The 15,203-nt window shown below is 48.5% G+C and overlaps 1 protein-coding gene across 1 annotated transcript in view; it reads right to left on the bottom strand.

Moving 5' to 3' along the window:
* The window catches only part of PTGIS (prostaglandin I2 (prostacyclin) synthase), a 96,161-nt gene that overhangs the window by 23,276 nt on the left and 57,682 nt on the right, over nt 1–15,203 (bottom strand). Inside the window, 3 exon segments of the mRNA XM_006758816.2 lie at nt 1,754–1,897; nt 3,089–3,267; nt 4,981–5,104. Of these exon segments, the coding sequence (XP_006758879.1) occupies nt 1,754–1,897; nt 3,089–3,267; nt 4,981–5,104 (447 nt within the window).

Here is a 15,203-nt window from a genome sequence, read left to right as displayed (position 1 = left end):
AGACTATCACAGGGTCATCGGGCTACTGTCCCCCTTTGCCCTGCATCCTTCCACCTCCCTTCATCCAGGCTCGGCCTCCATGTGGCAGAGATGGGGGGCTCACGGTCTGCCCACCCCACTGACTAAGAGAAGACAATCCTTCCCCAGAACGAGCTCCTCCCAGACTCCAACCCACTGGCCTGCTCATGCCTCCGCATCAGCACAGAAGGAATTCTCTCCCTTCTCCCCCAAACCCGTGAGGCCCTGGCCTCTTCCCAGACCAGTGCCCTGTTTCCCAGGGCAGGGGCTGTAAAGGGCAGCTTGCACACTGGATTCAGTCCCAAACGGGTTTGGTTTGGTCAACAGAGTTTTCCTAAAAACAAACTGAATGTATATTTAAACTTTTGAGAAAATTCACACAAAATCAGGATTTTCCCCTCATCTCAATTTGAAAAAGGGCAGAATCTGGCCCCTGAACCCCAGTCCAGCCTGGCAGCCCCAGGCAGGCATTGAGTCATGGCCTCCCCTTTTAGACAGCAATGAGCTGGCAGGGTCAGGCTGTCCTACCAGGCCTGTGGTCCCCGTGACACTGCAGTTTAACACCTGTCACCATTTGTCATCCCATTTGCACGGGGCTTTTCTTAAAGCAGAGAGCCTTTTCCCTGTACATATATTTCTACCAAAATAGGCAATAAAAAAACAGACACATCAAGAAGGCCAAAAGGTTTCAGACGGTGGGAGTGAGGGCCCTTCCTAAGGTACCTCCACAGCAAAATAACACCTTACCTGGCTGAAGACAGGTAATAATTAAATGTGTGAAAATATACATAACCTACAGGTGGCGCTAGGAGCTGTAGAGAAAAAGCTGGAATGGGGCTAGGTAACAACAGAGGGTCATATTAAATGGGATGTCAGACACAGCTTCTCTGAAGGAGGTGACACTTAAGATGAGACTTGAATGAAGTGAGGTGGGAGCCAGGCAGATACGCAGGGAACAACATTCTCGGGCAAGGGAACAGAAACTTCGAGGCCTCGAGGCTACAGTATGCCTGGCCTGTTCAAGGGGCAGCAAAGGGGCCAGTGAGATGACAGGGAAGAGAGCGATGGGGACAGCAGTAGGGGACGAGAGCAGGAGGCGTGGGGGATGATCATGCAGGATCCTATAGGCCAGGGTAAGAGCTTAGATGTGACTCTGAGTGAGGCAGGGCCCTGCATAGGAGGATGTAAGGGGTGGCATCTCATGGTTTGGGGCCGTGTGAACCTCCATATCAGTGTTGGTCATCGAACTCATCCATCCCTTTCTATTTCAGGGGCTCCAGATGGCGATGAAAAGGCCCTAGGCTGCCAGGCAAGGAGGTAGGCGCTCCAGCCCAGGCCTTGGGTCCTACAGATACAGGGGTCCACTTACATCTGACCCCCAAACTGTGCCTGCTGTTACCATGGGCCTACACAGACCCAGCTGCCACCACATCATCTCTCCCCTCCCGTGTACCCTCAGGCCACAGCTTCCTCTCTGACTTCGTTGCCCACACAAGGACACAGGGAGGCAGAGGCCAGGAGACCTGGGCATTGCTTTACTGTGAACTTGCTGGGTGGTTTCAGCTGCCCCTTTCTGGACCTGTTTGCTCCACAATGACAGAGTGGACCAAACCAGCATTGCTCAGACCAGTCACAGCCCTTGATGGTGTCTGTACTGCTCCAGGGAAAATGTGGATCCCTTACACACCAAAGGTCACACTTGAGAGTGTAGGAGAGGGCGGCTGCCCGGGCTCACCTGAGCAGGAAGCTGTAGGATAAATCGAGGAGACCCATCTCATGCCAGCCACTGCCCGCTTCTGTGGCATCGCCCAGCAGGACAGTGCGCAGGTTGGTGTACATGGCATCTGTGAGCGCCTGCAGGTCTCACACGAGGAGAGTCCTGAGGCAGGGGACAAAGAAATGAGAGTGCAGATTCCTAAAGGTAATATCCGCACAGGGGCACCTTCCTCCCCCAACCTCAGGGTCCCAGGGCTCCAGTCCTTGTAGGCAATGGGGGCTATTGGAAGATTGGCTTAAACGAGATGATATTATTACCACCATCATTAACAATGCCGACCAATACTATTTACTGTGCTAAGCAATGATCTCATTTCTTCTTTTGATAACTCTAGGGATAATAGTGACGATTATGATACCCATTTTACAGGCAGAGAAACTCAGGAACATGGAGGGAAGTGACTTGCCCAAAGTCACCCGACCAGCAAGTGATACAGCTGGGATTGAAACCTTGATCTGCCCAACTCCAGAGTCTGAACTCCTAACCACCACAGTCCCTCCTCAGGGCACATAAACTTGGATAAGGACCACTTTAGACTGAGTAAACCCCTAGGCCAGGGGTGGGCAAACTTTTTGACTCGAGGGCCACAATGGGTTCTTAAACTGGACTGGAGGGCCGGAACAAAAGCATGGATGGAGTGTTTGTGTGAACTAATATAAATTCAAAGTAAACATCATTACATAAAAGGGTACGGTCTTTTCTTGTTTTAGTTTTATTCATTTCAAACGGGCCGGATGTTTGCAGAATGAATATTGAATAACTGCGCTCACATGCCCCCTTGTTGATGTAAGTATTCCTTATGTTTCAGGACCCGCACCATGTCCTAGCTGTGTGGCCCAGGGCAAGTCACTTCGCTGAGCCCCAGAGTCCTCATCTATAAAATGGGGCTGTAAGTTACTCACCCTCCAGCATGGTTGTGAAGACTAAAGAGATCATGCATGAAGCCTGACGCAGAATGCGGACTCAGAAATATTAGCCACCCCACCCATCTCTCTTCATCTTACAGATGTGGAAACAGAGGCTCAGAGAGGGTTAGTGACTTGTCCAAAGTCCCGAGGCTAGGAAGGGGTAGAGCTGGGATTTGAATCTAGATCTGACTGATCCAAACCCTGGTCTCCTTCTCCTCAAATCAGAGCTGTCTCCTAAGATGTAGGAGTTGTTTTTTTTCTTTTGTTTCTGTTTATTTTCTCAAAACAAAATGTCTTTACTGGACACTTGTTGTGGAGACAAGCGGGTGGAAACAGATCACCCCCACCCCCAGCCCATGCGCAGGTACCGTCTTTGACCACTCACGGCTTCATCTTGGCCTTTTCATCGCTGGGGTTGTAGTGCGGAAGCTGCACATCAAAAATCCTCTCCATGAGGAAGACAGCGTAGGCGTGGAAATCCAGCTTGGTGCGCGACTCCCACACCACGGAGTCGTAGGAGTGAGGGTCCAGGAGGACGGTGACGTACCTGCCCCCCACCAGCACCTGGGAAGTTGGCAGGTTACAGTGAGTGCCTTTATGAGCAGCAGCAGTGCTCAGGGATGACAGGCTTACCCCAATGCTGAGCACTGGCCCCATCTGGTACTTAACGGACAATGGTCTTTCATCTACACTCACGACCACGACCATCATTCACCAATTTACAGCTGAAAGTGAGGCTTAGAGAAGGCACGTAATGTGCCCAAGATCACACAGCTGAGAAGTGGCGGAGCTCGAGTTGGAATTCTGTATTTTTTTTTTTGAACCAAAGGTTGTTCTCTTAACCACCTCACTCTTAAGCACGTGCCATGGTTATCTTGGTTATTGTCCTGTCTCCAGCAGACAGGAGGGAGCCTGCCCACAGAAGGCAGCAGATGGATGTATGTGCATCATAGACAGATGGATGGATAAATGGATGGATGGATGGATGGATGGATGGATGGATGGATGGATGGATGGATAGACAGAAGGATATTGATGGGTAAATGCTAGCGGATAGATTATAAATGGGTGGATGGATAGATAGATGGATGGACAAATGAATGATGGAATGAAATAAGGAAGGAAGGGAGGAGTGAGGGAGGGAGGAAGGAAGGACATATGGATGCTGTTGGGTAAATGCTAGCGGATGTGCAAGCAAGACCCACTTCTTTGGGAGGCTGAGCTCTGTATGTGACACGCTGCCCCAGAAAGAAAGGAAACAGCACTGGAGAGCTCTAATTCTGCAGAAACAAAGGTAAGGACGTTTCCCCTCAAATGTCTATGCAGGGGTCACACAATTCTAAATGGCCTTGGCCCTATTTTCAAGTATGGTCTGTGAGTCACATTAATGAAACTCCCTTATAAGATACAGGCCAATATCTAAGAAAATAATGCTACTGGTGGGGGAATAAATGGTAACACAGATCACTGAATATTGGATGGAAAGATGGATAGGTGGCTGGAAGTTGGTTGGAAACTAAATGTATGGATAAATGTGGGTACATGTGTGGCAGGATGCTAAGTGAATATTGGGTAAATGGATTGAAGGATGAATGTTGGATGAATAGAAGAAGTTGGAAGGATACATGGAAAGTGGATGGATGGGTGATGGTTGTTTGGAGGTTGAATGGATGAATAGATGGAGATATAAATAGATGTATATGGAATGGATAAATAACAGAATGTTGGGTAAATAGCGGCAGATGGATGGAAACACAGGTAGATAAGTGGAAGAATGGAAGTTAGTGGAAATTGAATATACAAATGAAAGTTGGCTGAATGTTAGAGAGGTATACTAGTATAGGAAAATGGATGGATGGGTGGATAGATGGAGGTTTAATGGAAATGGAATATGTGAATGAGTTTTGGGTGGCTATTAGTATGGAAGGGTGCTACTTAGATACTGGCAGGGAGAAGAAGAGATGTCATATTGATGGGTGGCTGCTGGATAGGTGAAGTTGAATGAATGGATAGAAGTCGCTTAGATTGATGTACAAGTATGGCTAGACATTGAATGACTGGATAGCTCAATGTTGGGAAGATGCTAGAGGGATAACGAAGGGAAGGATGTTAGATAATCATTGGGTGTACAGTGGAGAGACATATGGATAGGAAGTTGGTGGGACCACTGGATGCTGAATGAGTGAGTTAGGATATGGATGGATGTTGGAGGAATCAGTAATCATCAGATATGACAGGACCAGCTGCTCATCCCCTTCCCTCCCAAGAGATACTTACAGTAAAGATATCCCCATGTTTCTCCTTCATCCTGGTGAGGAAGCTGGCAGCATCTTTTCCAAACTCCAAGGCGTAGCCCAACCAGGGGATACTGCCCAGGTCCAGGGGAGGTTCGCCAGGTCGCCTGCAGAAACCACAGTGCTTATCACCATTTGATAAAGCAGGGAAGAGGGTCACGTGTGTAGGGCACGGGGTTTGATGTTAACTGGAAAGGGTAAGGCAGGCTTCCCTGAGGAGACATTTGACCAAAGACCTGAAGGTGGTGAGAGAGGGAGCCACACGGACATCTGGAAGAGGAGCCTCCAGCTAGAAAGAACAAAGTTAGATCCCGCCTGGTGTGTTCATATCAGTACAGAGGCCAGTGTGGCTGGATTGGAGGGAGCAAGGAAAAGTCGCAGAGGTTGAGGCCAGACCGTGCAGGACCCTGTAGGCAGCTGTGAGGACGTTAGCTTTGTCTCAGTCAGGTGGGCGCCATGGGGGTTTGAAGAAGAGTAGGGACATGATCTGGCTTAGTCTCAGGAAACCTTTGGCTGTTGAGTAGAGAACGGACTGTAGGGGGATGTGAGCAGAAGCTGGGGGACCAGGTGATGGAGGTGGCCATCTCTCTAAGAGTGGGAGAGCTTTCCAGAACCCAGTACTATAAGGGTACAGAAGTCTCTGTCTGAGCCAGCATGGACCAGGGTTTTGGTCATCTCACATGCCCTGTCATGCCCACAGAGAAAGGATGAGACCGGAGAGCACAGCTGGGTGTGAGAAGGCAGTGGAAGGAAGGGTCTCATCGGCTGCCCCCTGGCTGCCCCTTGCCAGCTCAGCATGAGTTATCTCAGGTGGCCCGAGGCCAGGCCCATAGCCTGTGGGGATGTCCCAGGGGTACATGCTAGCTCAGCCTGGGGGTGGGAAGGTTGGGTTTGTGATAGTCAGATCAGAATCATCTCTCAGAACAGAGCAACTCCTCTGAGAGTTTAGTAACAGTTGCAGCTCACTGTGATAAAATTCTAAGATGACCTATCCCTTGTATAAACTCCTCCCATTGAGTGGGGGGTAGGCGGTACAGTTGACTTTAAGGAAGAACAAATTCTCCTTAGTGGCCGGACCTAATCAGGCGGACATGGGGCTTCCAGAGGCAGGGATCTTCCTGACAAAAGAGACGCGGAGATGGGAGAGACTGTTGCTGGCTTTGAAGATGGGAGGGGCCCCCTGGCAAGGAATGGAGGTGGCTTCTAGGAGCGATGAGTGGACCTTGTCTGACAGCAAACAAGGAAATGGGGGCTTCAGTCCCACAACCACAAGGATCTGAATTCAGCCCGATTCTTCCCCGGATACTTCCCACAGGAAGGCAGCCTCACCTGCACCTTCATTTCAGCCTCGTAACTGAGCAGAGAACCCAGCTACACCATGCTTGGCTTCTGGCCTGCCAGACTGGGAGCTAACAACTGGTGCTGTTTGAAGCTGAGTGAGTAATAATGTGTAACGCAGCACAAGATAAAAACGAATCCGTTCAAACTTACATTGTACCCGCACTGGGCACTGCCCTTGGCTAAGCACTTAGTGGGTATTACATGGTATATGAGCACCCACCCTGTCCTCCCCGCCCCCTCTGAGAGAGGGGCTGTTAGTTAAGGGGACGTGTATCATGATCACAAAAGGAGCCTCGCAATGGTGTAGAGCCGGTGCTCAGAGTGGACCCCTTGGAGGTCTCTACACCCAGGCTAGGACCCGTGGTGTCGTCTGTGAATGATCAGAACCACAGGGCTGCAGAAAGCTCCCGGTCTGCTGAATGAGTGACTCATCCCAACTCTTCTTTTCACTGTGGATTCATTCATTCCTTCACCAAATTTTAACTGTGAAGCAGGCACCATTTGGGGTGCCAGAGACACAGCAGTGAACAGGGCAGACAAGGTCCCTGACCTCATTGGGCACACATACTAGTAAGGAGAGATAGAAAAGGAAAGAAGAGGAGAGAAGAGGAGGGGAGGGGGCAGCCTGAGATGTGCACTGGCCTCTGTCTCCTCCCCACATCCCACAGCCCAGGCTGGGGGAGGGGAGGGGAGGGGAGGGGAGGAGAGGAAAAAACCTACAAACGTTTCAGAGTGAGGAGTGTGGTAAGAAAATAAAGAAGACACCACTCAACAATGAAAAGAAAAATAACCCAGTTTAAAAATGCACAAGGGACCTGAATGGACAGTTTGCCAAAGAAGAGACACAAATGGCCAGTGAGCACGTGAGAAGAAGCTCAGTATCATTAGTCATTGGGGAAAATGTAAACCAAAACCACCATGCGGTACTTCACACCCACTGAGATGAGCCTCATTTTTTTAATAAAGGGAACGTGAACGTGCAGGAGAAACGGAAATATGCATATATTTCTGGTGAGACTGTAAAATGGTGCAGCTGCTTTGGAAACCAGTCTGGCAGTTCCCTTGAAAGGTTAAACAGAGTTACTATGTGACCCCGCCTTATACCCCCCCCAAAGAATTTAAAACCTCTGCTCACACATGAACTTACACACTATTGTTCACAGTAGCATTACTCAGAACAGCCAAAAAGTGGAGCCAACCCACATGTCCATTGACCGACGAATGGATAAACAATATGGTGTGCTTGTGCCTGGGAACATATCCAGCCATAGAAGGGAACGAAGCACTACATCATCCTATAATGTGGCAGAACCTCCAGGCCGCTGTGCTAAGCGAAAGAAGCCAGACACGAAAGGCCACACATTGCGTGACTCTGTTCCTATGGGGCATCCAGAAAAAGTAAATCAATAGAGACAGACAGTGGCTGCACAGGGCTGAGGGGAGGGGGGAATGAAGAATGACTTCTAATGGGTGCAGTGTTTCTTTTGGGAGTAATGAAGATATTCAGGAATTAGGTAGTGGTGATAGTTGCACAACCCTGTGACTATCCTAAAAACCACTGAATTGTGTATCTTAAAAGGGTTATTTTTATAGTATGTGTATTCTATCTCATTAAAGGGGAAAAAAAGAAGGGTGATATGAGTGAGGGGGCTAGTTTAGAGAAGGTGGTCAGGGAGGGCCTCTCCAAGGAGGTACCATGTGAGCCAAGACCCAAGGATGAGAAGAAAGCACAATGGAAGAGAGGAGACAAAAGCAGAGGGAACAGCAAGTGCAAAGGCCCTGGGGTAGGAACGGACTTGGTGAGGTTGTCATGATAGCAGGAGCCAGTGTGGCTGGAGCAGAGAATGTAGGGGTGAGAGGTAGGAGGTGATGTTGGAGATGACCTGTGCACCTTGAGGCCCCGAAAGCCCAGGAGAGAGTGAGATGGGGATCCTCCAGAGGGTTTGAAGTGGGAGCTGAGAAGCAATAAGATTATGCTTTTACAAGGTTGCAACAGAGAGGCAGCAGGGAGATGTGTTAGGAGTCTACTGTATCATCCTGGAGAGCAATGATGGTGGAAGCATAGGCCAGGGTCCCCAGTGAGCCAGCCCGAGCATCCGACTCCCCAACTTCCAGAAGTCTGGGGGAGCACCAACTTCTCTGCATCCTCCTTCCCCCCTCTCCATCTTCCTCCACCATGGCCTCCTGCCCCCTCAGTCTGGCTGTCCTCCAATGTAACCCATGGGACAGGTGGTGAATGGAGAGAATGGTCAGGTTTGAGAGCTGGATTTTGGGAGATGTGGGAGCAGAATCAGAGCTGAGGTTTGAGGGCCCTGGGAAGTGCCTCGCCCAGTCACCTCCTCCTCTCTCCCTGGCCCCACTCTGCCTCTGAGCCCATCACTGAGGAGACTTGCAAAGTCGCAGGTTCGAATCTCTAAGGGGGCACCAGGGAGACACCAGGACCTTCCCTCTCCCCTAGTCATTTTGTGAGCCCCTGAGTCAAGGCCACTTCTCCAAAAGGTTCCATTTAAAGGTGAGATGTCACACTGGCAGAGCCCAGGGTTGGAGTAACTTGCTAGCTCAGTGCGCACCAGCCCAGAGAGATGGGCACGGGAACAGCAGTGTTTTGCACAAAAAGCAGGAGGGCATGGTGGTTATGAGCCCAACTTTAGCACCACACTTTCTGGTTTCAAATCCCAGCCATGCTCTTGCTGGCTGTGTGACTTTGCTTCTCCGGGCCTCAGTTTCCTCATCTGAAAAATGGAGTGACAACACTACTCACACCACATCAGGCTGTGATGCAGATGAAGGGAGTTACAGAAAGAACAGTGAGTGCCTGGTTCCTCGTGACCTGGGAGCAGGTGGGTGGGTCTGAGAAGCAGGACCAATCAGACTCCCAGGCGCCATTTATTGAGTAACAACAGTATGTCAGGTGCTATGCATTTTCCAAAGGTCTCCTTGCTTGGCTATTACTTAATGAGCCCTGGCTGTGTCACCCTCTGAGGGAGGAATTATTACTATCAAGCCCATTTCACAGCAAGTGAAACTGAGGCAGAGGGGCGGAGTCACTGCGGAGGATCTGAGTTTTAATCCAGGCAGGTCTGGCTGTAGAGATGCTACCCTGACCTCAAGTCACCCCAAGTGGGCATTTGCATCCCCACTTTGCAGATGAGGAAACTGAGTCACAGAGAACTGCCCAAATGCAGGGCCTGAGATTGTCTCCCTAAGACCTCTTTGGGGATGCGGGTGGGGCTGGGGCTTTCTTTATCAACCTTTATCCCCTTTATCTAGGCAGCAGCCCCCCAGCGAGCCAGGTGTTATTTCCGCAGCTTTCATCTTTCCCCCAGAAAAGCCCTAGGAGGTGCAGACAAAGGCAGGAAGCTGGGAGCCCAGGCATCTGACCCCTGTGGCCAAGGACTCGTCCAGCCCACAGCCCTCAATCTAACTCACATTCCAGCGTGACTCAGGCTGGCCAGCAGGGGTGAAGGAGGCTCTATTTTGGGTCTACAGTCTCTAGCCTCTCCCGACACTCTCACTTTTTTCAGGCACTGCCAGCCAGGCCCGGGAGGGGGTGGGGAGCGGGGAGCAGGCAGGATGCAGGGTTGACCCTGTCATCCCCAGCTCCTGCCCACATAGTGGATTGTGGCCTGCCTCAGACACCAAGGCACCTTTTCTGATTCTCCCCTGTATTTTAATTCCCATCGTATGGGGTCCTCCAACAACTGCCCATTCCTCACTTACAGATTCTACTGCCAACCTCGCCAATCCACCACCTGCCCTTTCTCTCTCCACTCACCTCTTTGCAAATCAGGGGAGAGGGTCAAGGATGCATCTCACCCACCTTTGTGTCTTTTAAGGTGGCACTAGTTGTTGACAACAGTGCCTGGCCCTGAGTAGGTGCTTAATAAATGTGTCAGATGACTGCATCGTGCGCAGTTGGTGCTCAATGAGCAGTTGCTAAGAGGGTTAAGGGAGCTAGTGCAAATTAAGCACCTTACAGATAATCTATGTTCTTGCTTGCCCAGAGCAGAGGCTGTGCCATTTTGCTGTGCAATGCTGGTGGATTGCCTGACCTCTCTGTCCAGTAGTTTCAACTCAGTTCAGGGCCTCAGGCTCTGGGAGGATTTGATGGAAGAACAGAAGGGGGCTGGTTGCTGCCCAGCCCGGTTGAAACAACCTGAGCTACTGTTTAAACTGCTTCACCCATTCTTTCTCCAAGGCTCACCTATAGGCATTCTGCCACTAACCGAGGGCCTCCCTAACCCTCTTCACTCCACCCTCTCTCATTGCCTCCCACTATTTAGAAAGAGCATGTGGCCATCTTGCTCTAGTTTTGTTTTCCTGTCTTGTAATAGTCACAGATTCAGAGAATTGTTTCTCAACATAAGAAAAAACAGCAGAGCAAGTATAGTGACAAATACAACAGCTGCATGTTGGAGAGGCACTAGGGAGTGGTGAGGACTGTGGCCACCAGTAATAGAGAGGCTTCTCCTACTGAGTCCCAGGCAAGTGTTGTTAGATCTTCCAATTTCTAATAAGAAGCCGGAAATCTGGAGGGTTTTGTGTGGGTCCCCCAATTCTCTCCCCTTGTGCTGTGATACACACCAGACCTACCTGGCACTGAATCCAGCCATGGGCCACCAGTTGGTGACCTCTGGTTAGTACACATTGGAAGGACACAGATTTATTTGTTCCTAGAAACTCCATATTCTGCAAGGGCCCAGATCAGCCCTTGAACCACCAGGAACACTCGCCTGATGCCATTTGTGGCCTCGGGCCCCCAGAAAAGGGGCTTCCCACCCAGGAGACCTCTCCCGAGGCTCCCGGTGACAGGCACACAAGCCCAAAGAGGAAGAGACGCACTCAGCCTGGGGAAGTGGCTTGGGCATAAACACAAATGGAAAAAATGGGGCCAGGAAAGCAAGGTTTCTGATGCTCACATGGCAGGCCATCGCCTCAGTGGGCACAACAAGCAGATTCCTAACTCCCAGCTTACCACCTCTCCCAGGAAGAAGCACTCATGGTTGCCAAGCTGGGCTTAAAAATTCTTGCCATAATTGCAGAAATTTGAATTTAGAGTTGGAACTAGATGACATTAAGAATTATTTTTTAGGTCAGCCGGCATGGCTCAGTGGTTAAGTGTCAACCTATGAACCAGCAGGTCATGGTTTGACTCCTGGTCAGGGCACATGCCCGGGCTGTGGGCTTGATCTCCAGTGTGGGATGTGCAGGAGGCAGCTGATCAATGATTCTCGCATCCCTGATGTTTCTATCTCTCTCTCTCTGTCTCCCTTCCTCTCTGAAATCAATAAAAAAATTATTTTTTTTTAAAAAAACATTTTTTAGCCGAAACCAGTTTGGCTCAGTGGATAGAGCGTTGGCCTGCGGACTGAAAGGTCCCAGGTTCGATTCCGGTCAAGGGCATGTGCCTGGGTTGCGGGCACATCTTCAATGGGAGATGTGCGGGAGGCAGCTGATCGATGTTTCTCTCTCATCGATGTTTCTGACTCTCTATCTCTCTCCCTTCCTCTCTGTAAAAAATCAATAAAATATATTAAAAAACAAAAACAAAAAAACCCCACATTTTTTAGCCCTGGCCAGTATGGCTCAATTGTTTGGGCATCATCCTGTGAATGGAAAGGTTGCTGGTTTAATTCCTGGACAAAGCATACGCCTGGATTTTGGGCTTGATCCTCAGTAGGGGGCATGCAGGAGGCAGCCAATCAATGTTTTGCTCTCACATCAATGTTTCTCTCTCTCTCTAAAAATCAATAAAAATATATTTTTTAAAAGAATTTTTTTTTATATTCTCAAGATAACAGAATTGTGATTGTCATTTCTTTTTACATACATGCTGAAATATTTAGTGGTACAATATTATGATATCTATAATTTTTTTAAAAAATCTTGACAACTGTCAAATCAAGGTGATGATTGCACAAGACTGGGAGCCTAAGATCTTCCAATTAAGAGTGAGGGACAGCCAAAACCGGTTTGGCTCAGTGGATAGAGCGTCGGCCTGCGGACTGAAAGGTCCCAGGTTCGATTCCGGTCAAGGGCATGTACCTGGGTTGCGGGCACATCCCCAGTGGGGAATGTGCAGGAGGCAGCTGATCGATGTTTCCCTCTCATCGATGTTTCTAACTCTCTATCTCTCTCCCTTTCTCTCTGTAAAAAATCAATAAAATATATTAAAAAAAAAAAAGAGTGAGGGACAGATCACATGCATCAGGAATAAAAGTGTGTGTGTGCTCCCTGACCATGTGTGTGTGCCCCCTCCTGCAGGAGGAAAGATGTTTGCTTGCTGTTGGCTCTCGAGTATGCGTTGTATTCTACCAGGACCCCTGATTTTGGGGGCTCGCCTTATTTCTAACAATTTCATGTAACCCCTATCTTCTCCTTTGATTCTGATGCATAAAATAAGGTGCAAAACTGCCATTTTCTGGAGCATTTTCTCAATCCATTGAGATTTTGCTTCCTGGCAATTGTTGTCAATTTGGCTTGAATAAATGCATAAAATTCGTACAGCTTTGAATGTTTAATTAAGTTGACAGATGCTAAGATGGTCCTTGTGATGACAAACTCTGCCTTTTGAAGACACTGAATTTTCCTCCCATCAAAAAACATACATATCAAGGTGATGGGTACGGGGGGGTTCTTATACTGTGCTTTCTATTTTTCTGTATAGTTGACATTTTTCATACATAAATTTTTTTAACTTTATAAAGAACAAAGCCACAGGTAAAGACAGAGTTGCTGACTGACTGAAGTAGTGCTTTTTTTCTTTTTACTGGGAAAAGCATACACATTGGAACCAGCTAAATGGGGAATGTAATTTCTGTATGACCTTACAAAGGTCACTTACCCTTTCTAATCCTGGGCTGTAAGATGGGGTTATGAGCGTTACTGAGAGGGTCAGGCAGGAGAAAGAACAGACAAGGGAACTGCAGGGCCTTGCTTGTTTGACACCATCTACACAGCACCAGCATCATCTGCCTCTTTTTCCAGCACTTGGTCACGTGTGCTTTCTTAAGCATCTTCTGGTCATAGCTGCGTCTCTTACTATCTTAACACCGTGTGGTTCTAAGACTTTTGAGCATTCAGATCACAAATATAATGTATGCAAAGAGTGAGAATTCATTTTTCCTGGGAATTAAACTTTCATGCAGCCCAGATTTTTAATCCAGGCAGACCTTGGGCAAGTTGCTTGGCCTCTCTGAGCCCCAGTTTCCTCCTCTGTATGGGGGTAACAAGAGTGCCCCTCACCAATTCAGGAGGAGGAAGTGAGATTGAGGGCTTGAATTGGGGTCCCCATGGGTCCATGCAACTGTCTTCCAGCTATCAGTGACCCCCATACCCATACTTTCCCCCAATACCCACTATGGAACCTCCTCAGCCATCAATAGATATAAAAGTGAACAACTTACCTTCAAAGATACATTAGCTCTCTGGGTTTAGCAAGAATCAACTAAAATAATGTTTAATTGGCATTCCCGCTAACCCAGCAATTCCACTCTCAGCTACTGTAATCATCATCATCTCCACTTTAAAGACTGGGAAACTGAGGCAGAGTGGTTATTCAACTTGTTCTTATTCCTAGAAGCTGGAAATGTCCATATACTGAGCGCCCAGGGCACTGAGCACCCTGCCTCCCAGACTCCATGTACTTTTTATTGATTTCAGAAAGGAAGGGAGAGGGAGAGAGAGAAACATCCATGATGAGAGAGAATCATTGATCGGCTGCCTCCTGCACAGCCCCCACCAGGGATCGAGCCCACAACCTGGGCATGTGCCCTGACCAGGAATCGAACCCGTGACCTCCTATTTCCTAAGTCACCGCTCAACCACTGAGCCATGCCGGCCAGGCAATTCCATGTATTTATATGGTGGCCCCCATCACCCCAGAGAAAAGCACAGACCAGGAATCTCCACAGGAAAACCACAGCACATGGTCTGAAATAGCGAAAGCACTGGAAACAACCTAAAACTCCATCAACAGGGGCAGGAATAAAAAGGCGAAAAGAAGCCTGCCACTAATCATACTATGGAAGCCTATACAGAAAATCAGAAGAATGAATTAGCTCACCACGTAGCAGCACGGAGGGATGTCACAACTAAAATCTGGAGTGGAAAAAGCCAACATCAAGTCTGAAAACACCTCTCCATGGCGTCTCCGAAAAGCCTGACAACTCGGGGAAAATAATTCATTTCATCACAGGGAAATTTATTTGTTGTCTTTTTCTTTTTCTTTCCAGGCGAATGACTGAATACATGGTTTTCAATTTCACTTAAAAAGGTGTCTGGCTGTTGAAGAAAAATATTGTGAACTTATTGTTTGGAAATTCAACTAACATTACTGTTTAAAAATAAAAAGTTTCCAGAAAAATTGCTGAAATTTTCAGATACTCCAGTTTAAACACACACACACACACACACACACAAACACACACACACACACACAGGCATGCAAGCACTTACACTGGCTGTATTGTTTAAGGCTCACGTCTGTGTGTGAGAGAGTAATTGTAAAAACAGCAGAGGAAGGAGACCGGAGAGATATGACACCCTGGATTAGCTCTTGGAATAGAAAGAAGACATTCATGGAAAAACTGATGAAATTCAAATAAAGCCTGCAGTTCGGTTAGTCCTAACAGACCAGAGTTGGTTTTCAGTTTTGACAAATATACATTTATAACGAAAACTCTTAACAGGAGCGGAAACTGGGTGGGGGGCATTTTGAGAACGCGCTGTACTCCCTTTGCAACTTTTCTGTAACTGTAAGGCTAGTCTACAATGAAAACAGTGCTCTCAAAAGATCTGGAAGGCTGCCCCAGTCGGATCCGCAGGAGAGCCCAGAATTGTCGGAAGGGTGGTGAGAAGGGCTTA

Source organism: Myotis davidii, unplaced genomic scaffold (genome assembly GCF_000327345.1).
Source record: "Myotis davidii unplaced genomic scaffold, ASM32734v1 scaffold935, whole genome shotgun sequence".
Taxonomy (NCBI): Eukaryota; Metazoa; Chordata; class Mammalia; order Chiroptera; family Vespertilionidae; genus Myotis; species Myotis davidii.
Note: the sequence above shows the minus strand (reverse complement) of the source record. Positions and strands in the feature narration are given on the sequence as shown.